The 27,168-nt window shown below is 47.0% G+C and overlaps 1 protein-coding gene across 3 annotated transcripts; it reads right to left on the bottom strand.

Moving 5' to 3' along the window:
- Nucleotides 1-1,516: 1,516 nt before the first annotated feature.
- WNT5A (Wnt family member 5A) lies at nucleotides 1,517-16,793 on the bottom strand. Of its 3 annotated transcripts, none has more exons than XM_039559094.1 (5): nucleotides 15,752-16,793; nucleotides 12,384-12,517; nucleotides 10,972-11,237; nucleotides 5,907-6,199; nucleotides 1,517-4,348 (listed from the first exon to the last, which is right to left on the bottom strand). In XM_039559094.1, the coding sequence occupies exons 1-5, from the start codon at nucleotides 15,755-15,757 to the stop codon at nucleotides 3,890-3,892; spliced, it is 1,158 nt and encodes a 385-aa protein (XP_039415028.1). In that variant the 5' UTR covers nucleotides 15,758-16,793; the 3' UTR covers nucleotides 1,517-3,889. The 3 variants fall into 3 exon arrangements, with proteins under 3 accessions (XP_039415028.1, XP_039415027.1, XP_039415029.1); XM_039559093.1 differs by lacking the exon at nucleotides 15,752-16,793 and adding an exon at nucleotides 13,988-14,032; XM_039559095.1 differs by lacking the exon at nucleotides 15,752-16,793 and adding an exon at nucleotides 12,901-12,997 and having other exon boundaries at nucleotides 1,567-4,348.
- Nucleotides 16,794-27,168: the final 10,375 nt, after the last annotated feature.

Here is a 27,168-nt window from a genome sequence, read left to right on the forward strand (position 1 = left end):
AATGGTTTAGATATTGTTCCTCAAAACCTCTTCCCCAAAGGAAAGCAGCCTTTCTGTCTGCTTCAGGATCAATTTCTACAGGTTTTGTATCATCTTTCTAAGATCACCCTATCAAAGAAATCCTTCAGAAAGGAAAGATTTTAGCTTGCATCCAGCATGCAGCACCTGACTTGAAGCTGCCATTCTCTTCTTCAAGTCTCTTATCTCTGGTGCACTTCCTGGTAACACCTGAGGGCTTTGGTACTTTGCAAAAACAGAGTGACTCTCAGTATTGGCAAAGCCATAACCAAACACAAACATTTGGAGATATTACTAAAAAGCCAAGATTCTGAAGCAGCATTTTTAACAAAATTAAACAGATAAACTTTGGTGCAAATTAAAAACAACTCTCTTGTATCTGAGCCCATAATGACTATTTTGAATACAGATTATTTACTGCTGGCAATAAAGAAGTTTTTTGGTAACTTTTCTGTTATTGGGAAGAGCTTGAATACAATCCAGTCCAAAAAAATGCTGACTTTCCTAAATAGGGGCTGTGTTTTTGCAATAAAGAATACTGGTCAATATACAAGTGGAGGAAAACTGAACCAGATGTCAGTAATAGGACCACAGAACGTTGCATTTGCCCAGAATCGCTATTTTAAACACACGATGTTGGCCTACTGGTTTGTGGGATAATACATTCTTGGCAGCCAGAAGGAGTTTCGATATGTTAGAAGGTTATCCTTGAGCAAAAGAAAAAAAGAAAAAAAGAGGAGGAGAAGAGGTAAAGAAAGGCCACTAATTCATCAAGTTACCTATAGCAAAAAAAAAAAATCATGACTTAAGAAATCAGTTCAAAGACAAGCCAGTCTCAAAACAGAAAGCTTGGGGTTCATATTAATTTTTGCTTCCTGCTTTACCTCCTTAATATGAATACTTTATTCATCCTTCATTGCACTTTGCCTTCCTGGGTTTTTTTAAGGATTCTTCCATTCATTTGTGCTCAGTTTCTGGTGAGCTTCTACCTTGCAGCTCCATCCAGCACAGTCAGAGCCATATGGGGGAACCACCCCCCCACACCCAGAGCAAACAAACCCAGTGCTGAGGGCTTTTCCTGCTGGAAACCTTTGCTGACACCAGGATCCTGCTGCCCCCGCTGGCATTACTGAAGGAAGCTGCCCCAAAATCCCTGCAGGCATCCCTGAAAGCCATAAGCACAGAAGTAATGACCGAGGTCCCTGTCAACTGACAATTTAGTACTTACCCATCTCTAAAATGCTTCCTAGCTCAGAGTCACAGGGGTTTGTGAGAGATTTTTTGGTGTGTTTTTTGGTTTTGGGTTTTTTCCCCTTCTGCTTAAGAAGTAGTTACATCAGTAAGTCTTCTTAATATTGAAATAAAACTTCAAAATGTACTTTGTATGTTTGGCCAACAAACACTTCTCTGTTTTACCATGCAATAAATTTAAAAATCAACTCTGTTCATTGTCTTAACAAACCCTCCTCTGAAAGATAATTAAAACCACTTCCCAATATACAACCAAAGTTTTATTTTTATAGTCTATCTTCAATTATGGCATAATCCTTTTTTTTTTTTTTTTAACCAGTGAAATATACAAATCACACAAGACAGAAATATGTACATTAAATGTACAGAACAGAGGAAAGGACATAGAAGATTTACATATCTGAATGACAAGTAAAATATTTTACATTAAATAGGGTTTTAATAGCTAGGATCATGAGATTCAGTTCTGCTCAGACAGAAGTCACTAAAAAGGAACATGAGGTGATTCAGCAAATGAAAAAAAAAGATCATGGTTTTTGTACAATAAAAACCAAAGTGACATATTCAATGAATTAGTGCTTTATTTATTTCTCTTACTTTAAAGATATTCTTTGCAAACATCTGAAGATGAGGGGTAAATATGTCCTTGTACAATAAATTAAGAGCAATAAAGCGCCATTAAGAAGCTGATAAATGATCAAGATGAATTTAATAATACAGCTTAAAGGCTTGTGAAAAGTCAAGGCTTTAGTACAACTAGGCTAAAGTGAAAGGTTTTCCTCACTTGGTATCTGCAAAACCATTTTCTTTAACTTGTAGAATGGGACTGAGTTCGGAAGTGGCATCTGAACCAAAGATGAAATCCTGTGTAACTACACAGCATGGGGGGAACTCGTGTTGTTTGACAAATAACAATTTTCTGCTCAAAAACTGCAAAGCAAGGGCCGAATGCAGCATATTTTGGAGTTGGAAGGTGTCTCCTTTCAGCAATAATCAATAATGCCCTTAATGTGAGAGTGGAATAGAAGCGATCTCCAGACTGGTATCGATTCAAGTGCAGGGTGCTGCCTCTACCAACCACCCAAGGAAGTCCTGAAATTGGGAAGAGGCTTACTTCTTTGTGATTATCCTTAAAACTTTTGAATATTAAAAGTTCTTTAAAAAATAATTTAAAAAAAAATTAAAACCACCAAAAGCTTAGAATCAATCTAAACATCTGAAGAGATCTGAAAAAGAAAATAAGGGATGAACTGCCCCTTTAATTTAGATGTTTTATTATTTTCTAAATCATTAAAATATATATGTACAAAAAGCTTTGAAGTATCAGACACCAGAGACCACAGTTCTCCCATATAAATGTAACTGCTCGAGTATAGTCTGAACAGTTGTAGTGTATATCTGCAATATATTATCTAAAGCATGTGTATTAAAGACATAGGATGATAAATTTGGTATTGCTGCAACGTTTCATTGAACTATAACAGTCAGTTAATGTTATTAAAATATTAAACTATTGTCTCCTTGAGTGAAAGCATTCCCAAAATCTGCGAAAAAAAATAAAAATCAATCATTCCACGAGCGGGTATCTAATGATTTATTTTCTCACATAAAATTAGAGGAGTTATTTGTCAAGCTGTGTTTTGAAAGACAGCCAGCTATTACACCATTTTAAGGCATTTTCAAATTTGGGGAACTCTATTTTCCATGGGCTTTCCAGGCTGGGAAACCAAAGCTGTTTGTAAGCATTGCCCAGCTCCAGTGCTCCGGGCAGCCTGCCCCGGGCTGCTCCACACCCGGCAGCAGGGAAGTGCTGCTCCGGCAGATGAGACACTCAAACGTCACAATTAGCTAATGAGGCCAAACTCTGCCTTGAAGAATATCTTTATTATTCACCAAGGCAGATTCTTTTTCTGGGATTTTTTCCTGTCTTGCTCGGTTCTGGAACCAGCCCCGGTGACTCAGGGATAGCGCAGTTGAAGCCTTTCTGATCCTTTGCTCTTTGCCCTCCGGTGACACTTGGCGGGCAACCGACACCGCACCTGGTGATGAACATACCCCTTATTTACAGAGCCCTACATGCACTGAACAGCTTTATACACCCTATTCTAGGAACTTCTAGTGTCTGAACCTAAAAGTCATGGACAGGTCTGTGTGTTCCTCACATCCATAAGGATTGTTCTAACATCCCAAGCACATTACATGGTTGCTCTGCCTACTGCACATGTATTACGTTCCATGGATCTAAATTAGGATATGTCGAATTTTCCCCTCAAACTACTCTATTGTTTGTAAGAAAAGTCAATTTTTTTTTTTCAACTTTGTAAAATAAATATTCTCAGATTCTCCCCCATTATTACCAAAAATATAAGCCTCACACAGTTCTGGGATGGACGCAGAGAGGGTTTCCAGGCACTTCTCTTTGCAACCTTTATATTTTTCTTTTTTCTTTCTTTTTTTTCCTTCCCCCGCCCTTTTTTTTTCCTTTTCTTTTTTTTTTCTTAAAAGAAGACGACAACTCGTTGGACTCTATAAATAAAGTGGAGATAGTCCTGTGGAAAGGGAGAGGGGCCTGCACCCCTTGCTGGCAGGCGGCTGCAGTTCCTCCCACCTCATCCGTGCCCTATTTGCACACAAACTGGTCCACGATCTCTGTGCACAGCTTGCATTTCACGTAGCAGCACCAGTGGAACTTGCAGTGGCAGCGCTCTCGCTGCACCGTCTTGAACTGGTCGTAGCCCCGGCCGCAGCACATGAGTTCACAGCCGTCCATGCCCTCTGAGGTCTTATTGCACAGGCGGCCCTGGGTGCCCAGGGAGCCGGTGCTCTCGTTGCGCACGCAGTAGTCGGGGCTGGGGTCGATGTACACCAGGTCGTGGATGGTGGGGGCGTTGAAGCGGCTGTTCACCTGCACCAGCTTCCCCCGGCTGTTGAGCTTCATGGCGGCGGCGCTGTCATATTTCTCCTTCAGGGCGTCGCCCACCTTGCGGAAATCGGCGAGCTGCAGCCAGCAGGTCTTCAGGCTGCAGGAGCCAGAGACGCCGTGGCACTTGCAGGCCACGTCAGCCAGGTTGTACACTGTCTGCAGGAGTCGGGGAGAGAAGGAAAAACCATGATGAAAGACTAGCATGGCTGTGAGAGCATTTATACCCCTCACCTCCTGCCCTCTGTGATGCTCCCACTGGCCCCTCCACAGTATTCACCTTAGCATCCTCTCCCCTCCTCCAATACAGTGGGAAGGACAAGTCAGCCAACACACACATGCACCCCCAGCACCCCAAAGAGCCAGGAGGAGGAGGAGGAAAGAGTCTCACCAGCCTCTCCCCTCAACAGGGACAGCCACAACAGCACACACAGCCCAGACAGCAGCATCACTCAGGCTGCGCTCAAATTTTAGGAATTTGCTCTCACGCCAGCAAAGGATTTTGCTGTTTCATTGAGAAATGTAAAACATCCCCTTATTTTCTATCTGAGTTACTCTCCCTATTGATCTCTGCTTGAGGCTGCAATTAGGGAAAGAGTTAAGATTCCTCTTGCTCCTGGCTCAGCTGCAGCTGATTGTCTACTCTTGGCTCGGCATCCTCCTCCTATCCCAAATACTGCTCTGGAAGAGAGACTTCATCCAAGAAGAAACCCCCAAACACCTATGGGTGGGAGTCAGAGCTACATAGCAATATCCTCTTTACAAAGCTTTGGCAGGGAAACCTCAGTCATTTGCCCTGTACAAATAAAATAAGAGTCAGTGTTGACACTGCCCCAAAAATCCTGGGGTCTGACACATTAGATGATACTGTAGACAACTTCCACCCAGCAGTTACAGAGTCTTAACGCTGCCAAATGGCACTGCAAAGATGAGGCTGAGGAGGGAAAGAACTCCCAAGTCTCTGTAAGCAACTGTGAAAGTGTCATTTTTCTTCTTGCTAATAGTAATTGGCCTGTCCATTGCTGATTTCAGACACCCTCCTCTTACATTTAAATACTATTAATTTTCAATTATCTTTCATCCTTCTTCACCTTAGAACACAAGTGTAAAGTCTCCAGCTGAGTATTGCTGGCACTTCAAGCTCTAGGAAAATAATGATTTTGGCTCTTCATATTCAGACTATTAAAAAAAATAAAAGTTTACACCCATTCATTTAAAGCATTTTTGAGATTAAAGAACCCATGAAGACATGTTCAACCACAGAAGACCATGTTTTCTAATAGCACAGAGAAGCTTTTCACATCCTCTTAAACCAGGGAAAGAAAAAAAGTCAGAACAATCCTGTGGCACGATTCCAGCCTGGGAAGCCCAGCACATCCCTCTTCCTTCCAACACACACTGTCCTGGTTGGAAATACCAACTAATAAAATTCTGTTCTGCTGAAAATCCACAGCGAGCAGGGCACTTTTCACGAAACAATACAGAGGGAAACACAACACGCTTTGGTCCCAGCCTCCCCCATGAGGAAAGCAACAGGACTGTCAGACAACCAGAAGCAACACCAACTCATCCCCACCCACCCACCCACCCCCTGTATTTGCCGTTTTCTTGTTTGGTGCATCAAAACAAAGACAAGCCATGGTGGCTGCTCTGTGCCCCGCTGAGCCACGTTCTGCCCAAAAAGAAGGGATGAGGAGGAGCGTGGAGGGACACTCACTCTTCTGCCGGCCTCGTTGTTGTGCAGGTTCATCATGATGCGGGCGCTCTCGTAGGAGCCTCGCTGGTAAACTCGCTCGCGCTCCCGGGCATCCACAAACTCCTTGGCGAAGCGATAGCCGTACTCGATGTTGTCCCCGCAGCCGCCCCACAGCCAGTCCCGGGGCAAGTCCTTGGGCCGCGCGGCACGGCTGCAGCCGCAGGAGGACAGCTCGCCCTCCCGGCAGGCACGGCTCATGGCGTTGACCACGCCGGCCGCGCTCACCGCGTAGGTGAACGCCGTCTCCCGGCTGCCTGCACAGAGACACAAGCGGGGTTAGGGGACAGCCAGCACGCCCGGCCCGCTGAGGGGCCAGGAGGACAAAGGCTCTCCAGAGCCACCAAGTTCACTTGCATGCTAAAAGGTGGAGTAACCCTGACCCATGCTGCCCAAAACGTCCTCACTATGAAAGAAGTGAGCAAAACCAAGCCATGTGAGCACACACAGAGTTTGTCACGAGCAGAAATCACTTCTCATTCATGGTGGTGAATGCTTGGATGAAAGAGCAGAATGGAGGTGGGTCAGGACCATGAGGCCAGAGAGGCCAAAGCAGCCATGCCTGCATGTGAGGGGAGGGAAGGGCAACAGGCTTCCTGTCCTTTAGAAGAAAGAGATGTTAAATACAACTTTTAAAAGTCTGGTTCTTAAATTACTACTTCTCAAACATGATTGATGCACTTCACCCACTTGTTCCAATTTATTTAAAGTTCAAGCATTTTACAAAGGTCTCCTGGTATCAAAAGAAACGTGCAGCAGAATAACACACAACTTTCCACCCTACACATTAGCCAGACACTTCTGGAGGAGAGTATTTAAAACTAACAACAACCTGTGCTGGTTATTATCCACCACTCCAGCTCCTGCAAACATGGCAAGGGAGCTCATGGACAATCATCTTTACAAATTACAGGGAAGAAAAAGCCCTTGGCACAAGGTGGCCTTGAAGGTTTTCTCCTGCATCTGGTGCCCTTAAATGGAAATGGAAAACCTCAAGTTTCCAACTTTCGTTAAGAAAAACTTACAATACCCATAATGTAAGACATGGGCACATACCATCCTATTGACAGTGTCTGATCCCACCTCATTTAGATTCTGACTTCCCCAATCACTTTTCCAAGGTTGCCACAAGTTCTGAGTACAACTAGCAAAGCTTTCAGACAAACAAACACAAAACTTGCACCAGGGAACAACACTTGAAGTTTGTTTTTCCCCTTAAGAGACAGCATCCCAATGGGTCTTTTCCAAGAAAGATTCTCAGACTGACTAAGAATAGACTAAATATTTTTTTCTGTTTATATGAGTTAAGTTTTATTCCTTATCTTTAGTCTAATCAATAGATTAAGCTAGCTTTTAATCTTGATTTTACATGTTTTTTCTTAGGGAACAGCGTGGGCCTTTGTAAAATTAGGACTTTCAGAGGCCATGTTTTGGGCAAGTCATGTATATTTAGACAGCAACATTTTTAGGCAAAATCTCTTTGTACAAGACGTATCATGACAGGTCAAATCTAATAGGAGCTTTCAAGCACTTCTGAAACATAAATAATTTGAAGTCTGGTTCATATTTAACATCAAGATGACACCACGATCAGAGCAGCTTTGTTAATATAACAGCTGTCATCCACTGGAATAATTTTAGTAATAGATGCTGGGTTTAAATGGGAAAAATCAGAAATCTTACGTTAGGAAAGATGAGACTTAAGGAAGATGAGAAGCACTTTGCTACCTAACTTACTATTGTCTGTACTCACAGACACCTGCTCTTGGAAGTATTTACATGAACTGTGGGTATAAAGGGTTACAGGAGTAGCCTTTTCAGTTAAAAAAACATTGGCCTTATGTGGTGACTTAGGCCTCGCACGTACTGCAAACTATAGCAGGGGGAACCTCATACAGATTTTAATGTTCCCATTTGCTCTGCAACACACATTTTTGGATTAATTCCTTAAGCAAAATTTCCACTATATTGAGAGGAAAGAAACATGGTCTGCTTTGGACCACAGGACTTGCCTCTTCGTTCCATTTTTGTTCTTTTCCATGTTTAGTTAGCTCATGCTTTCACATGGTTAACTCTGCTGCTTATTGCGGGATTTAAACTTATAAAGCTGACTATTTTTGACTAGTTTTCATTATTATCCTGGAATAAATTTTAAAGACCTTACTCTTAGTGGGAAGGAGAAGGAAAGGCTTGGGTACAGGAAAGAGAGTTGCCCTGCAAGTTCCCTCCTTGGACATTTAAGCAAATTATAAAATAGCATCAGCTGCTGAAGCACACTTCAAGCCAACACTGCCTCAAGTCATTGACCCCAGGAACACATTAAGAGTGATGGTTCCACACGGATGAGTTACTCTGAGTTTTAGGGGTTTTTTTCTTTTTTTTTTACAGCCTTTAGGCACAACTGTGCTTTCCTTCACTGTCAAACATATCTGTCTTTTCCCACAGTCCAGGATTTCTCTCTATTGTAGCCATGGCAAGCAAACACACATTCCAAACACGTTCAAGTCCCCTCTCTCCCATATATATAAAACATAGAAATGGAACTGTTCAATATACACACACTGTAGGAAGCCACCCACAGAGCAAGGCGCTGAGCTTTACACTTGATCTGAATAAGTCTGCAAGAACAGAACCTTTTTTTTTTTTTTATACCTGAACATAAGATACAAAATGTTCTTTGTCTTGCATTTTAAAAGCATTCAACATCAAGCTGAAGGCAGAACAAACTGGACCCCAACCACACGGAGCTGTTGGGGGAGGATCCAGTGATTTTGTTTCCTGTTAGCACTCAGCTGTGTGTGCAAAGCCCATGTGCAGCCTGCACAGGGCTGGCCACAAAGCCAGGAGAGGGGGCAAAGTGGGGAAGGCAGCAAGCACCGTGGCCTGACCTGGGAACCAGCACCCAAGGGGAGCAGTGCAGAACACAGGCCCTAAAATTTTACAGTTCAATAAGCCACAGAGCAAGTTTCCAAACCCAACGGCAGGTTTATTTGTACAGCTTTAGCTAACTGCAGGGTAAATCCTGGAAGAAAGACTGTCCATTGACACACGGGGCCGTGGCTGTGCCGGCGGGCAGTGCCGTGCCCGGGAACTCTCTGGGGCACAACCAAGGGCACATGGCAAAATCTCCCAAACAATGTGCACTCAGAGCCTGCACCTCCTGCACTGCAGGGAGCAAGGGGCATCTGACAGCCCATCACACAGGCCATGGCAGGCTGAACTCAATGGAATCAGGCTCTGAAAGTGTCCACTTTTCCTTCCATGCAGAGGAACACCAACTGGTCCTAACAGCATTTCAGCGTGAAATACTACAACTGTTACACCACCTTCCTTGCTCTCAGTGAATACACTCTTCATGCTCTAACTCCTGAATATGGCTATTAACCTTGCTTCCATCTGCAATTAGAGTAAGTGGCTTAATTACATGATGAATTGCTGTGTAGACATCAGCTAATACAGTCATATCCAGCAAAAGGGTGCGGCAAAGTTATTTAACTTGAAAGGAACCACCTTTAAATATATCTGTCATACTTGGGGAGGGCAGAAACATTGATTCCAGAGACAGACACCACAAACCACGGGCCCCATCCTGTACACTGCTTCACACCAGCAGTCCCCCTGAGCTAATTTTCACTTGCTTGGATAATAAATAAGGGCTGAAGGATGAAGGCCTAAATTTTAAACAGATTAATTTTCTGACATTTGTTAGATTACTAGAACAGAGAGGTGTACAGAAAAAGCTTGCTTTCATGTTACATGTGTTTCAAGACTCTTGCTTGAGTAAGCTTAAAAAAACCCCTTGATGGGGGATTAATACTGTGCTTCAAAAAGCCTAGGGAAGGTTGTTTATCTAAAATCAAATGTTCCAATTCAGTACTTTTATGCAATAGAATTTTTTTCTATTTGTCTAACAATCTCCAAATAAAAACTTCTTTTAACAAGAACTGAGACCAAATGTGAATTGATGTATTCCTTCAACTTTAACTGGAGTCAGCCCATTTACAGACAAACCTAGACTGAGACCGATTTTAAAACTTTTTCTTTTGTCAAAGCAGGACAGAAAAACACTGACATAAAAGCTTTACTTTACAACTCCAACTAAAAAGCAGTGCTGCATTTGCCAGGGTACTGCTCACTACTTAAAAGATCACAACTGCCACCCAGAAAAATAAACGTTTTTCAGTTGATTACACAAAATCAGCAGTCTGATTTGGGAAAGTCACAGGAAGGTTTCACCAAGGACCCAGTTCAACAGCACTGGTTAAAATTTTGCCAAGGACTTTAAAATACTATAAGGTCCCTAAATGCCAGGGAAGGCAGGCAGCACGTGAGCACTGGAGAAGGCCATTTCAAAGAGGATCTGATAGGGAAAGGGTAGGGTGTCCACCAAATTGTGATAAGATGTTAAACAAGAATCTGTCTCTTACCAGCAATGTGATTCCATTAAATGGGAGTTATAAGAACAATCACACATTTTGCCATGATAGAACTGATTTCATGAAAACTACCCCGCTACAGTACTATAAAAATAAATCTGTTTTCCTTAAAAAGAGGGAAAAAAAATTACCAGATCTGGAAATAAGCAAGGAGGAATTGCCTATAAACACTAATCGACAGAGCAGCAATTTTCAGTTAACCTCTGGACCAAGAGCGATTTATTATCCAGCTGCTAACTTTGGAACTAGACATGGACATCTTTAATTTTACAGGACGCTGCTGGTTTTAATTCTTGTAGGTTGCCTTCGTTTTGTCTCAGGTTTTCTAAAAAGAGATTTCAGGGCCTCATTTTCCTTTCTCCCCTATTCCCATATGCAAATATATATTCCTACTTTGATTTCCAAGACACATGGCTGGACAGTGGTGGGAAATCACCTCCGGCTAAAAATAATCCAACTCCTTTGCCAACTTTTAGAAACACTTGATTGTATACAGTACTCAGTAAGAACCTGGCAAGAGATTCAAGTGCAGAACAGTGTGTGCCATACATATCCTTAGACAAGAGTTTAATCATAAAGATGTTGCTTCCTACCTATCTGCATGACTCTGCCAAAAACAGAGTTGTTGTCCACAGTGCTGCAATTCCATCTTCTGTGTCTGAATTGATACTGGCACTCCTTAATGCCCGTCTTTGCACCCTCTCCAATGAACTGCATGTGGTCCTGATACAATTGGCAGAGTTTCTTCTGTCCTTGGGAAAGCCCTGCTAGCTGGCTACATAGTGGCTGGGCTCCTATAATATACACCTCTGACATCTGAACAGGGTTCATGGGGTTCATGGGGTTCATCCCTAAAGACCTGCATAAAGAAAGATTTGCATTAATAAACAGAAGACTTCAAAATAAAAAAAAAATAATTTTTTATAAAAAAAATCTATAAATCACAGACAGAACTGTATCATACACGAGTATACAACTCCTGCTTGTGCTAACAAGTGAGGAAAAACCCCAAAGACTTAAATATGAAACTTTTGTTTTAAGGACAGGACAGAAGTCATTAGTTTCCATCCATGTGGTTATCACCATACATTGTGTTGACTGAAGCACTACACAGACTTGGAAGACTTGCATCTAGGCAGTCTTTTAGCAGCTTAAACTGACATAGTACAAATAACAGAAACTCCAAACAATTGCAAGGCCAGGAAAATAAATAAAGCAAAAATGAAAAAAGCTCTCCAAAGCCCAATTTGTCTCAACACATATTTTATATTTAAGTCTGGGTTTTTCAATCTGATCTATAAACAAGTAGGGAAATCTTTAGCAAGCCAGAAGTTAGAAACTTGCTACAGACTACTTCTAGCTTCTTCCGAATGACAACACAAAAACATACAGGCAAGTATATTCACGCTAAACGAAATCAACTTTGTTTCCTTAAAGTGCTCTTCACATGGTACATTTCAATTAAAAAGTGGCCATTAATCCAAAAGGCATCACTGGAAACAGCAGAGAAACACCTATTTCAAGAACTCTCAACATGGTACATACACAGATAATTTGCCAAAGCAGGAATTTAAATGTACTTCTTTGTAATGAAATATATTTGTAAACAGCTCAGTTGCAGAAAACTTCAAACCGAAACTTTAAGTTTTTCCTTGCAAATCAGCATTTTCTCTTATACATGCAAAACTTCTAACCTAAGGGAGTTGAAATGTCCCTTTTAAAGGAGAAACAATTATAGTTATTTAAAGATGATAAAATTCATAGAGAATCTATCATACAGCATTTCTAAAAACCGTATTTGATAAGACGAGACGTTGCACATTTACCCTTATTTGACAGACCCGTTCCTTTTCCTACACAACATATCCCAACCAGCGCACTTCTCCCCTGCTGCCTTGCTCCTGCCGCACTCCCGCAGAAACAAAGTACAGAAGAAGCACAGAGACATTGAAGCGAGCAAATCGTGACACCCCCTTTCAAAACCAAGCCGATACTAGATGCTTACCACCAAGAGCTGGCTTCTATTACAACCTGGGTAAAAGAGGAGAAAACGGCCAGAGCCACTACGAGGTACTGAGAAGCCATTGTACTGCCAACTGTCCCCACAGCACCTCCGTGGATTAATACTGCACTGGATTTCTAGAGGGGGGAGAAAAAGGATCAGATTGTTTATTGCTTCTCAGACCATTTTCGAGCATTCAAGTTTAAACAACGGAAGTCTCCGGGCCCCTTTTAACTTGACTCTGACTCGCCGGCCCTTCTCCCCGCCGAGGCTCTGGTGCCAGACACAGGCACGTCGCGGCTCCCGCTCCACCGGGCAGAACCCACCCCCGCACCCCCACCCCCCCGCGGACACCGCCTTCCCGGGCGCCCGCCCGTCCCTCTGCCCCGGCCCCGCCGCTCCCGCACCCCGCCCGCCACGGGACGGGACGGGACCAGGCGGAACAGCTGCTCCGCACACGGGACCCCATCCCCGCTGCCCCGGGGCTACAGCGACCCGCGGGCCCCGGGCCGGGCATTACCCCATCGCTGCCCGCGCCGGGGACACGAAGGGCTCACGGCTGGCTAAAGGCGGCTTCAGGTTTGCAAAGCGAGCCCGAGAGGGAAGGGGGGCCGGTGCCTCGAGGGGTCGGTTCCGCGGGGTGCCCGAGGGCTCCCGCCCGGGGACGATGCGGCCGATCCTTGCCCTTCCCCGCCGTCCCCTAAAACATCTCGGCGCAGCCTCGGGGCTCCCGCCCTCCGTGATCGCCGAGGCAGCCCCGAGCTCCGCGCTGGCACCGCGGTGACTGCCCCGACGGCAGCCCCAGGATCGGTACCGTCCCGGGGAGGTACCAGGAGCGACAAGGAGCGGCTCCGCGTCCCGACCCGGACGCTGCAACAACCGGGCTGCCGTCTTGGAAGTCAAACGCTTCCCCCGACAGGTCCCGCGATCACCGTCTGGTCCTCACACGGGACTCTCTCACTCGCTCCCCAGAGCCATTCCCGGGGTTTATTTCCCCTCCCCTCGGAAGGAAAAAAAAAAAAAAAAAAAAAGAAAAGAAAAAAAAGAAGAAAAAAAAAAGGACATTTCGACACTTGGGGGCTCCCTATTCCCTATTCATTCTCCAAAGGCCCTTAACGCTGAATTGAAGGTGTTCTTAATTCTAATTTATTTCTGTTTGCGAAGGGCCGGGAGGAACGGAGCGCTGGCAGCGGGGCCGGACACGGAACCTGTCCGGGCACACGCGGGGAAGCTGCCGCAGCGTGGAGACCCCCGTGCGCCGCTCCCCGACACTGCGCCGGGGACGCAGCCCGGGGGCGAACCCTCGCCGCGCCGTGCGGGTTAAACATCCCCTGCCCAGGGGAGCTGAGCCCCCCCAACTCCCCACTGCTGGGGGTGGGTAAACGGGGGCCGGTCTCCTGCAGCAGGAAGAGCCCGCCCGCCTCAGAGGGGCTCAGTCCCGGCAAAGGTGCGAACACCGAGGGCGTAGTAAGCGAGGGACGAGGCGAAGCCAGGTGTGCGCGGGGCAAGCCGCGACACCCAGCAGCGCACAACGTGCCGGGCTTTTTTCATCTGTTACTTCTTAAAATAATGACAGTAACAAAGAAGCGCCGTGAAACTGCCCGTACCCTGAGGAGGTCGGAGACGCCGGTGCCCATGCGGGACGCCAACAGCTGTGCAGCCGCCCGGGCCAGCAGTCCGGCGGGGCGGGCGACCGCGGAGGGAGGCGGTGACCGGGACAGCGCCGCGAGTGGGGCGCTGCCCCGCTGCAAGACCCGGTCGGCGGGGCCAAAGGCCACGGCCCCGTTCAAGAGCCCCGGTGCCCCCCCGAGCTTGGCCGTCGCTGCGCCGGAGCCCCCAGCCCCGCCGCGGCGCCCCGGGGAGCGGTGGCGGCCCGCTCCCAACAGGGGGCAGCCGCGCTCGCCGCAGCCGCGGGAGGCGGCGGGGCCGGGCGGCTCTGCCCTTCCGACGGCACCTCCCGCGCCCCATCCCCGCTGCCATCGCCCTCCTCGGCTGCGAACACTGCGCCGAGCAGCGAGGCGGAGGACGCACCTGCGCCCGGGGCCGCGGACGGGCCCGGCCCCTGCAGCCCGGCTCTTCCGCACGCAGCAGCTGACAAGGTGCCACCAGAAACAACACCAAAAAAAAAAAAAAAAAAGCCAACAGTAAAAAAAAAGGAGAAAAAAAAAAAAAAGGCAGACTGCCCAGCAGCATGGAGCGCTGGAGATCGGGAGTGTGAGGCACCGTGTTCAACTTTGTAGGGCCGCGGAGACTGGGTTTTGGTATTTAACGCACCCCATGCGGAGCCCGCGCTCCTTGCCGAGATGAAAAGAGAGGCTTTTACAGATCCTGCACCGCGGGATCGCCTCTGATCCTGTTTTACACGGGGTGTCTGGAAAGCCTGCGAAGGCATCTGGTTTTCTAGGAGCACTACCAGCGGGCAGGCGGCATCCAGAGCCCGGCTCCGGGGGGCTGTAAACCGCGGGAAGAGCAGCGGCTCCGCGGGGCCCCCCGGCCGCCCCCTGCTCCCCGCTGCGCCTTCACAGCCATTTGGAGGAGCGAGACCACGGCTCACGTTTGCAGGGAAAGGCACTGCTCGGGTCCCGGCCCAGCTCTCCCCACCGGAGGCGCAGAGGGGGTGTTTTCCCGGGGGTGAAGGCACATCGTGTCCTTCCCTCGGCGCCCGGGGACAGCCTCGCTCCTCGGCCCCGCTGAACTCCCCGTGACCCTCCGAGCGCAGCCCATTTACCATACAATTGACAATTAAAAACAAACAAACAACAAAAAGCCAACAGCCTTTCCAACATGGAGTCCTCGCAGCGCCAAGGGGACCCCGGGGAGCCGCGCTCCTCCGCGCTGACCCAGGCGGGACCCGCTGCAGATGCAGAATGATAATCTCCAGAAACTGAGAATAAAATTAAATGGGGGGGGGGGGCCTGAGTCCGGGTCCTCCGCTGGCCCCCAGCCAGCTCTCCTTAAAGGTACAGGCCACCATTAGCGCCGACGTTGGGCTCCTCCATAGCGATCCTCCTCGGGAAAGTTTGGGAAGTTTGGAAAGATGTCTTTAAACTCGCGTTAGGAGCCGCTGCCAGAAAGATGCACCGGGACGCGGCGGGCAGAGCGAGCCCAGCAAGTGTCCCTGCGGCGGGCAGCCTTTCTTCGGGGGGAAATTTAAAAGGAGAAGGAAAACCAGAGAATACAAGAGCTTTTCCCAAGTGGGGAGCAGCGCTCTCCGCGGTGGGTGAGAGCAGAGAGGTGGGAGCGCCCGGCGGTAGCCGAGGAGGGGAGGAGAGGCCGCCCCGCGCCGGGGTCCCGTACCCCGCCGAGCGCAGCCCACTCTGCGCGCCCGCGGCCCCTGCGGCGCGGAGCCCCCGCGCCCCGCGCGGACTCACCTCCATCGCGCGGGATCACCGAGCGGGAGCAGGCAAGTAATCCAAGCGGAGCAGGAGGAGAAACGGCGAGACGAAAGTAAAATCCTGGCTCGCGGGAGCCGGGCGGTATCGTCCCGAGCCGCGGCCGGGGAGCGCGGGGGCCCGCGGAGCTGGCGGGGGGCGGCGGGCGAGCGGCCGCCCTGTCCGGCGCAAAACCGAGCGTGTCCGACTGCGGAGCGGGGCACCAATGCAGCCTTCTTTCCAAGGTCCATCAGCAATCGCAGTAATTAGGGCTTTCCACCAGCAGAAGAAGAAGGAGGTAAAAAAAAAAAAAAAAAAAAAGCCAAAAAAAAAGCCAAAAAAAAAAAAAAAAGCCAACCCAACACACGCACACAGCGCCCGTGGGCGTGATTGTGCGGAAGCAAATAAAAATCTTCACAAGCGGCAGCGAAAGCGCCGCGGGCGACGATCCGTCCCACCAGCCCAGGTGGTGCCGCCGCGGGGCTCCCCGCGCTCCCACCCGGCTCCGCCGGCGCTCGGGCCGCCGACCGCCCCCTCCGCAGCTCGGCGCGGACCGGCCCGCGCGAGGGGGACGATGGAGCCGAGCGGGTGCAGGGCTTCCCCCCTGCCCGCCCCCCTTCACTTGCTTAAAGGCTGGGCGGTGCGGAGCCGGGGGTCCGCCGCTGCAGAGCCATCCCGGGGCCGGCTCCCTCCATTTTACACTGAGAAGAAAAAGCCCAAACAGAAAAAGAAGTTTCTGCACAAGCGGGAAGGGGGAGGGGGGCTGTGCACGCGTGTGTCTGTCTTACGGGGCGACTGATCCTGCAAGGCGAGCAGGGGCAGGGGGAGGGGAGCAGTCCGGGCTTCAGGAGCTGCGGCTCCCCCAATCCATCGGTGCCAGAGGCGCCCAGCGCCGGGGAGCGGGATACGCGGGAGAAGAGCCGGGAGAGCAAGCCGGGGCAGGCGGCGTCGCGGCAGCCGACCCTTCCTACGCGGGGCTCTGCCCCCGCCCGCTGCAGCCGGCCCCGCTCCCCCCGCGTCTCTCCCTCGCTCCTCTTCACCCCGCTGCTTAAAACTGCGAAAGAAAAAAAAAAGGAAAAGAAAAAAAAAGTTAGAGAGCCAACGGCAGCTGGAAAACTTTCTCGGCAGCGCATGCGCCCAGGGCCGGCCTATTGCAGACGGGGCTGGATTTTAAAGCTGTACGGCAGCGAGCGGGACCCCGCGCAGCCCCGGGGCGGGCGGCGAGCCCTGGGATCCGTGCGATCCGCGCTCCCGTCCCGTCCGCCACGCTGAGCCCCGCATCACCGGGACGTCCTCGCTGGTCAGGCTCGGCGTGAGGCCCCGTGAACGCAAACTCTTCCTGCAAAGCAGTGCCCCGTGCGCCCATCCCGGCCGGCGGGGTGCGTGCGGGGATGCATGGCCCCTCCCGCACCGCCGGCTGCCTGTCCTGGGCCGGGAGGGGCGCACATATACAGCCATATACAGCCATGTACACATATATACACACATGTACACACAGATATACCCATTTACGCACGCGGGTTCTGCCGGACCGGCGCCGCGGGGCTCCCCCTCGCACACATGTGCACACAATGTGCGGCGCACATGGCCGCGCCGAGGGGCAGCCCCAGCATCCCTGCCGGGCGGCTCGGTGACAAGTCCTGCTTGTCGCATGCTCCGAGGCGGGGAGGCGGCCGCGTGTGCCGCCTGCCAAAGGGGTGACCGAGCGAGCTCGACGGCTCGTGTTCCTCCTCCTGCAGCGGTTTTTTGCCGCTGTAAATTTGGCGAGTTTTTTGACAAAACTGTTCGGGTAAAATCAAGTAAGACCCAATGAGAGCTACGGGGGAGTGGGGCTTTGCGGACCCTTCGCGCCTCCAAGCTCTTTCCCCGCTCTGCAACCCTCGGGTTTTTATTGCCGCTCTTCCGTCCCGTGTGCACCCAAGCACAGGAAATGGGAGCGTTCCCCCAGCCGTGCCATAACTCCGCAGTATTTCCCCTGTATCCGTCTGCATCTATGGGTCCACGGGGGGATGCGGGGGAGGGGGCACATTATCAAAGCAGCCCTGGGAAATCCAACCAGGCTGCGAGAGCAGCTCCGCTATCAATAAATGCATTCACTCCTTCAAAGCCATTCCAGTGCAAATAAAATCCCTTCAGGAGGCCGATGGGGGAAAAGGCACATCCCGGCCGGCCCGAGCTGCTGCCGCTGCCCACCTGCTCCCGAGCCAAGAGCTCGTCCGCCCCGACGGGGCGCTGCCCGCCAGGTAAGCGCAGCCTCCGGCGGCACCAGCGGCGGCCGAACGGGCCGGCTGCCCCCGCCAGGCCCCGATCGCCACGGCCCCCCCTCCGCCCGGCTCCCCCCGAGCCCGCCCGGGAGGAGTCGCGCTGCAGGGGCCGCCGAGAGGGGCGCGGCGCTGGGGGCCGAGCGGCGGCAGCGCGGGGCGCGGGGCGGTGCGGAACGGGAGCGCATCGGGGCGGCGCGGAGCCCCCTCGGCCCACGGTGGGCAGGGGATCAGCCCAGGACTCTGCGACACCTGAGCGTCCCGGCGGGGTCCGAGGCCGCAGCATCGCTGCCGGCAGGTTTCTTTACTCTCTAGTATCCGAAGAGCCTTTCCATTAGGCATCCTCATTGCCCGGGCTGCTGTTCATTCCTCGGGACGCCTGGTGAGGAATTTATAAATTAGGTGTAGCACCAGGTCCGGGGAGGGGGAAGGAATAAGGGGGCTGTTCGTTCCTTTAAGAAGACCAACCTTAGTTTTATGCCTAGTAAATAATATTTTATTGCCTTTGGTTTACTGTGGCATTTCAATTATCCCCTTTAGGAGTCTGCAAACTGCGTAGGTTAAAGGTCATTTCTCAAATCACTAGAATTAGTAAAGAATAGCAGAAAACTGTAAAAGGGGGAGGAGCCGCGCAGTAAAACAAGAAAGATCGCCTGGAATAAACTAATAAAGAGCCCCGAGCTCTTTACCTCTCGCATTTGTATTCCCGAATGATGTTTAGCATCGTGTAATTGCATAATGTCATCGGGCACAAGAAAACACCAAACCCGGGACGATCCACACGGGCAGGGCTGTGAGCGGCAGTTTGGCAAGGGGCGAAGCCAACACCAGATCATTTTCTTTGCCGGGATTCTTAGTCGCTGCTTTTAAAAAGAGAACTGAACAGGGAATTTATAAATCATGGGCAAATTTTCAAGCTATGGCGCATATAAGTGGAAATAAAGGGCAGAAATCCAAACATCCTGCAAGGCTTTAAGAATTTTAATTTCTCCTCACTATTTAAAACAGCTGGGTGAAGCTAGAGGGGGCAGGAGGGAGAAGACAATGTTACAGGCATTCGTGCTGCCCAAGGTTTTGTTTTCCAGGTTTGTCAGTGATGGAGCTCTAAAGGTAACCAGACAGTTGATCTGTCTGGCTTTACTGCCAATGTCAAAGGGTTTTCTGGAGAAAAAAATTAATTCTCAGAGTAATGTCATGAGAAATGCGACAACATCATTGAATGCCCAAACAGCAGAACCTCCAAAATCATCACTGCAGGATTTTAGAGATTTAGGTCTGTTACAGCTCTGCAATTCTCTGTAGGACAGAAGTAAATTACTTCTGGTCTTTTCGATGTATTTCTGCTGTTTTTCTGCAGGGTAATGCATTTTAACAAAGGAGTGGTCACATCAAAATCTTGCACGCCTGTGTTCGTTGGAACGTGTGGTGCTGTCTGATTTACATCTTTCCACCTTGGCCAGTGGCAGGGTTTTCATCATGAAGAACCTGTTTGGGAAACAGAACTTGCAAGGAAAGGAGGTGTTTTCCTACGTGTCTTTTTAGCCCATTATGGAATTTGAGTAGGAATGTAGCAATTATGACACATATCACACTGAACCATTGTGAAGGCATTATTACAGTGTATCTGCTTTTTTAGGTGAGGGTCGTACCACAATGCCCATTTGACAGAACAAAGATGTTGTGTCACTTTGAACATGTAACCTACACTCTGCCCACCAGACCATCTACGCCAGGGATGACTTTATTTTAAGCTCCTAGGGATTTAGATGTAACTGCCTTGAAATCCCATATGTACTTTCCTAAGGCTGTTTTCTTTCCCAAAACACGCTGTTGCTTTTTTTCTGCAGACCACCCTGTCATCCAAAACATGGCTAAACTACAAAAGAAATGCCAAAGATGATAATTTTATGCCAAATCTTGCACTAAGTGTTATTTTCCTAATCCTCATCCAGTAGAGGCAAGAAATAGCATGGAAAACTCTCTTTTTAGACAATAATTTTGTATTTCTAGCTTGCCTAAATTCTGAACAGACTTTGACAAGTAAGAGACTAGAAGACAAAGAAAGAAGTATGGATGTGTGTCCATGTATGGATGTACCCCCACCCTGTTCCTTTCGCATCTCTCAAATCCCAAATTCATGATGTTGAAAGAAGCCAGGATATTTGGGAGCAACCATAAACCACTAGAGAGGAAGAAATGAGAGTCTAGATTAGCATTCATCTTTACCAGATGAAGACATATTTTAGATGCAGTGAGATGCAAATAGGAGGCAGCAGGCAAGAGGGAGAAGTTTACATGGCAATGAAGTGTAACAAATTCAGGTGAATACACCAATCTACAAACCTGCAAAGCCTGTAGAAAAAATATACACCACTTTATATTTAAATTGATTGTAAGTATACCAATTTGTTATTACTAGTAATGAACTGCATATCAAATAGCCCCCATTTGTCTGCATTATCAGCTGGAGAAAGACAGCTGTGGACTCATTTTTTGTTTTTCATGTGCAAAACACAGGTGGGTTCTTTCCATTCCCTTCTTTTGAGGTCTAATAAACCCCAGTGCCACTGCAGAAACCACAGCCCAGGTATAACACACGTGTTCTGGGTCATGGAGGAAAATTGAAGAGATGAAAAAATAATTTACCAAAAAAAAAAAAGAGTAACTCTCCACTGCCATGAGCTCAGCCAGGTGGAAGATGGTCAAAAAATGCCCTCTCACAAGAGCAGGAAAGGCTGTGTTTTGGTGCCCCACAGCAATTACTGCTGTTCTAGGAGACTGGTGCCATGGGCAGCAGCTTGTGCCCTGCCCTGGCTCTGGCACACTGAGCTCTACTGAGCTAAGGTGCAGGTGCTGATGCCAGTGAAGGTGTCTGAAGGTGTTCAAGGAGGACATGACTCCCCTACAGCCAACAGGACATGGGAAAGCTCTCTGGACCTCTGAAGTTAGACTGTGGTAGGGTTCTGACATTTTTTAGTTTGATCTCTGGAATAGTAAGGTTGTTGAAGGTAACTATCAAAGGGATAAATTTACACTGCTAGAAGAATGTGCTGGTTTGTCTCCTGTCCTTCTGCTCTCTGGGGCATGTGTCCCTCTCCTCACACCTTGTACCTCTGTCTCTGTGTGTGGGTCTTTATCTCGGTGATACCTCACCCATCCACATCTCGGCCATCCCCCTGCTGCCACCATATGTCATTGGAATGTTTCAAGTAGTGAGTCTGGTTTACTTAAAGAACAGTGCTTTTAGAGGAATAATACTTTGCTTTGTTTCCATTAGGACCTTAAAAAAAACGTTTATGGGAGGAAAAATAAACAATCCCACCACCACTCCTTAACAACAGAGTACTTACCCTCTCCTAATGCTACCAGTTCCTTCTTTCACTGAGGCCAAAGGCACCTCCCATAAACTCTGGAGGGCTCTTACATGTTTCTTCTGAGTGCCCTGAACATAACTCTCCCCAATACACACACACAAAGGCACACAGAGACTTCATTTTCCAGAGATGACCAGGCTGGGAGTTTTGTCACACTCACTACAGCCCAGTGCAGTGTCCTGGCTCCTCCCCAGAGAGCTGCAGAATAGGTGGCACATGGCAGCCCATGGCTGCAGAGGGGGTCAGCATGGGAGACAGTGGGGAAAGGACAGCACAAGGCTCTTTTCCACAGCCCATCTGCATCCCTCCTGTGGAACAGCCAGTCCTGCTCTGGCATGCAGGTCTCTGTCTCAGGGCTGTGCTTCAGTTCAGTTCAGTGCAGCTGCAAAGGGCGGGAGGAGCAGCCCAGCAGGAGCTGTAGAGGTGAGGGATCACACTGGGGTCTCTGCTCTTTGAATACACCCCCCTGGACCTTAGGAGGTAGGACCTTAGGAAGCTTCTAAATGCCATTTTCAGCTGGCATATTTTCATGGTGTTGGTGTGATCTGTGCCATACTCATGACCTGCAGGTAACGAGGATTCTCAGGAGATTTTACTGACTGAAAATGAGCAGACCATGAACTGGGAAGAAGAAGAAGAGAGGAAAGTGCTCCACAGACTTTCTATAAGCATGGACCAGTCTGACACCCACTCCTGACATGGTCACAACCATGTGTGGTTGCCTGGGGCCACACCCACTCCTGAATAGCACTCCTTACCTCCGAGAAGATTAGAAGATTAGGCTGGAGTTTATAATTGTAGCAATATTAGATCCTCAGATTCCGCACAGCTCAAGGAGGAATGTGGGTGGATGCTGTTTGAAGCTCTCACCTGAAATATCTCTAAGGATTTCTTTAGTATATGTACACACACATGTCATCAGCAAAGTGTGTTTAAGAGTGAGAGAAGGGATCTTGGTTAGCCCCTATATGACACTTATCTTAGACTACTTAGCTAATTCATCATTTCCTTAGGACTAAAGATATGTCATAACAGCTAAGCCAATGTATATTTGTCCATGACTGTTTAAAGCCAATATCATTCTGAAGATAGCTATTAATCTAGGCACCATGAGTAAAACATCTGATAAATTTAACCCTATCTTTCAAGCTCCATAGTAGTCTGTTAATTGACCTTGATTCTTCCAGTTTATTTAGAATATGGCATTATTTTAAAACTTGTTTTAAAAGATATTTAAGGTTGAGATGAGTTTTGAACTCTTCATTTTAAGTACTTGATTAGGCAAACGTTGTGATTTGTTGCCCTAGTGATATTATTGTCTTTATTTTTTCATGATCAAGGTACTATTTTAGCTCTACATTATTTTCCTCAATTTAAATTAAAAACGTGAAGACTTCTGAAAGTAGCACTGACAGTGTGAATGTTTGCCCACAGTGAAGAACACAAAGATACAACGACAGCACAGACATGGGACCAGGCTGAGGAATATGTACTAAGATTCTGTACAGAATAGGTGAAAAGGGCACGTGGCACTTGGTTCTCCTGCTAAAATCATTAACTTGAAGACTTGGAAATCAGTTTATCGTGAACCACCTCTCATTCTTTTCTGCTCTTTAGAGCCTGTAGGGCGTCCCTTTTTGAGGAGTGACCTGACAAAATATGTTTATAGTAACATCTTGGAAGAAACAAGGACCACAGCAGTGAAAAGTGCATTGTCCTTCCAGGCAGGACCTGGCAACACAGTGATGAGGGCTCCAGCAGTAAGGTCTTCACTGCCCTCCAACCTCTCTGAGTCCTGGTGTCAAACTCCATAGTCTGTGTGTGTGTGTGACTCTTGTTCTGTTTCTTCATCCAAAGGTAGAGAAACACCCTCAGAGCAGCTCCTGGAGCTGACAGTCCCACGGGGATGGAAGATGATTTTCTGTCCTTTATAATGGTACAGAACACTGCCAGCATTTTTGTCAAGTAGCTGTATTTTTGCTTCTGGGAGAGCGTGACAGGTACTCATTACTGCCCAGTGTGATGGTAATTGCCCAGCCCTGCCTTGCTGGCACCTGTCCTGGTGGAAGCATTTCTTCCACCCAGCCAGTAATAACCTATAATTCAAAGCAGAGTGGTGACTCCGTGATATCACTTTCAACAAAGCAGCCAAGCGAAGGAACAGCTACAGGAGTAGCCACTTAATTGCTTGATAATAGTCATTGCACTTCAGTTTATCTAACAGTCTTTATTACAGGTTGCCAATTTTGCATTTTTTCCTTATTTAGTCAGTTGTTTTGTCAATATTTTCATAAAACACTTCCTTCCAGATTATCTGAGGCTTATAGTGGAATTTACCCAGAACAGAGGTGGATATACTGATTGACCCACTCCTGATTGTAGTGAACTCCAGAGGAAAGCCAAACCTCATTCCTTTCTGTAAGGTTTTATACAGATCATTTATTGCATTTTCATGATCAGTTAGGTGTGTTTCTACAACCGTTTGTTTTTTTGGGGGGCTTTTTTGACAATATGGTATGAAGTTATTGTGGGGGCTGCATTATCATGGGTAAGATATTCTGAGGGTATTTCCATAGAATCTGATAGCATTTCTTCACTATCCCACAACATCAGCTTGCATTCCCTAGATTTTCAGTATTTTCTTTGTACTTCTCCTCTGTGTCAAAAAGGTGCCTTAGTTGTAAGTCCCAGCTTGACTCTGTAAAAAGAGCATAGAATATACATTGTAAAAGTCACTGAAATAGTTAAATGTGTGTCACAGCAGGGCTTTTTGCCACTAAGTGGGCAGGGCACTCCCCTTCCAAATGCTGGACTTTATACTTGCCATTTGCACTGCAATGCATATTGACAGTCCTGTCCCTGAGACCAGAGCACTTTTGGGGAAAGCACTCCTTGTCTGAAACACAATTTGAGCAGTATTTTATTATACTGTGACCCTGTGAGCATACATTCAGGAGGGACTTCTGGGGTTTATTTCAGCTGATTATGGAACACAGAGCAGAATACAGCCAGTGACCTCTGTAAATGATCACATATTTGACTTTTGGATAAGAGGCCATCTAGTCATAAATGATTTATCTAAAAGATTCTATCTGATCTGAGACTAAGCTTCACCCAGATGCATTAGGAAAGCATGTAACAATTTATAAATTTCACATACTGTAGTACTTTAGAAAATATATTTACGTTCTATATTCTTTACATATATCTGGACTGGATTTTGAAGGCTAGCTCAAAGTAAAATCAGATTTTTGAAATGTTTGTTACAAAGCTCTTCCTAAAAGTCTGGTATTCATTTCAAGATGATATCCTGTATTTAATAAGAATTGTTAATATTGTCTGTGTAGCATAATTACAAAACTGTACTGAGATGTGGCACTCAAAAGAAGTGTCCTTTTCATCTTCATTCCTGTGGTGCAAGTAGGATGTGCATCACATCAAAACTATCTCTTCAACTGCCATTTTGTTTATAACATAGTCTAGGGCAGCGACTTTGAAATGAATATGCAAATAGGAAGAAATTTAGAAAAATAAAAACATCTGATTTTTTAAATTTGTCCCATTCCTCTGGTGCTTGACCTTCCTGGAAGTACTGAGCTATCACACATCAAGGCACCATTCCTTTCATACGAATTATTCAATTCAAATACATTTACTTTATTTTCAGACTGCAGTTCAGTATCTGTGTTGGTAGGTAATCTAAATTCCTCTCCAAACTTGCTCTGGTGGCAAGGTCGAACAAACCAGTTACAGAAAATGCCCCTCCAATGCAATTTCTCACTAATCCCTCAGAGTTTAATGAATGTGCATGCATCACAATTTGTATTTGGAATTTCAGAATTGAGAGGGAAAAACAATTGAGCCAAACTAGGCAGGCGAATTCTGAAAAAACATTTCTAAACAACCTCTTTTGATGTTTCCTGGTTTGCCTGATTCCTTGGGACACTGATGATGGCAATGTAATATATATCAAGAAAGTTTTATAAGGTTTTTTTGTATTTCAGTCTCCATTGTGCAAGATGCTGATTATATTCCAATCCCACAGCAATCAAAGGAAGGAGGGCATTTCCTACTGCACAGGACACATGGGTAATCCAAGTCTGAAGTACATGTTTAATTTCAGTCAGTCTTACCTTAGGTGCCTCCTACCTCATGCCAAGTTCTCTGTGCACCCCCAGAGAAGATGGCAAAGCAGCTGAAGAATCACAGGGTTCCTTCATGAAGAAGTTTTCAAAGACTGCATATGGAACTTCTGTGTGAGGGAATTTAGAGCTAAAAAATGTGCAAAGCAGTGCAGGAAGTAGGAAAAGCAGTCCTGTACACCCCTATGGCTGCAGTGGAGAAGAGCAAACAGAACAGCAGCAATGCATAAACATTGTAAGCCCAATCTTTCCCTGTGGTCTATGTAGAGAACAGATGTGGACAAGGATTGCTGTGAAAAGGTACCAGTATGACCACGAGCATTCACATTAACCCAAATGCATTTATAATTGATTTCAGGCTCTAAGTCCTGTAAAAATTTGCTCACATGAGTAGCTGTATTCTTCTATAAGCTATCTGGCCAATTACAGCCCCAAATGCCAAGCACTGATATCCCTCACTCGCTGGAGAAGGACTGAGAGTAATTCCTTCTGATTTCAGTAGCGTGGGAACAAGGTCCTTCCCCTGCTTCCTGATTTTAAACTTGTAACCTGTTTCACAGACACTACTGAATATAATAACATTTATAGACAGATTAGTAAATGGTTCTCTATGTTTTAGCAGAATAACTATATCCAGTCTGCTATGCTTCACAGAGAAGGAAGATTGTAAGACATTTCAGTTAATTTAGCTGTGAATTGCATTAACTGATGGTAACCTTGAAGAAAAATTAAGAATATCTGTAAAATAATCAGGTCTGAGGAAGAGGCTTCCTCTGAAATATTAATTTTCTTTTAACCAAGAAAAAAATTCTTATCATATGAGCTGGACAGGTCTTTTCCTGTAGTTTTCAGACTCTGATGTTTTATTGACCAAACTCCTTGCTTTAGACTTGAGCTCATGTTCTCTGAGGAAGTACAAGTGGTAATTATGCAAGTCTTTCCTTCCCTGTCATGGGCAACATTCACAAGGGAGATTTACAACCTTCAGCTTTCAGATACGGAGACTGGTTGTTTAACTTCAGAGAGAACAACTCTGACATGGTGAATGGCATCAGAATTGGAACAAATCCTCCAGAAACTGGCTACATGGACAGTCCTGGGAGTTAATAATTATGGTGGGGGGTTTTGCCTTTTCTTTCTCCTGTAATAACCCCAGCTGCAAGATTGCTCAGAATTTAATTTGTTTTAGAAAACAGAGTCCTAAATAAAATGCGTCTTACTCCTCTAGGCCATAGCAAATCTACCTTTAGCAATAGCAAACTAACCAATGGACTGAATGATATTTAATAAATCGTAACAAATTCAATGAGACAAGTGATCATAATGTAAAGACACTATAATGAAAGATTGGTTAAGAGCTGGTAGGAGTTGAGTGCTGGCCTAGATACACAGTCAGGACAACTACAGACAAAATACATCATAAATGAACTTCAGTAACAAGACCTGAGATGTATTTTCTTATCACAAAGCATTCAAAAACTCAGGCAGTCTGTTCATCTGACTTACATTTAGCTGAAATTTTGATATATAGAGGAAACAGTTTGGCCCCGTGCTCCTGTAAATGTACACATTTGCTTCAGAAAGAAGAAAGTGGGTTGCAATCAGAAATTTACTTTTAATCAATGGTCTTTCATTTCACT

This window comes from Corvus cornix, chromosome 12 (assembly GCF_000738735.6).
Source record: "Corvus cornix cornix isolate S_Up_H32 chromosome 12, ASM73873v5, whole genome shotgun sequence".
Classification (NCBI taxonomy): domain Eukaryota; kingdom Metazoa; phylum Chordata; class Aves; order Passeriformes; family Corvidae; genus Corvus; species Corvus cornix.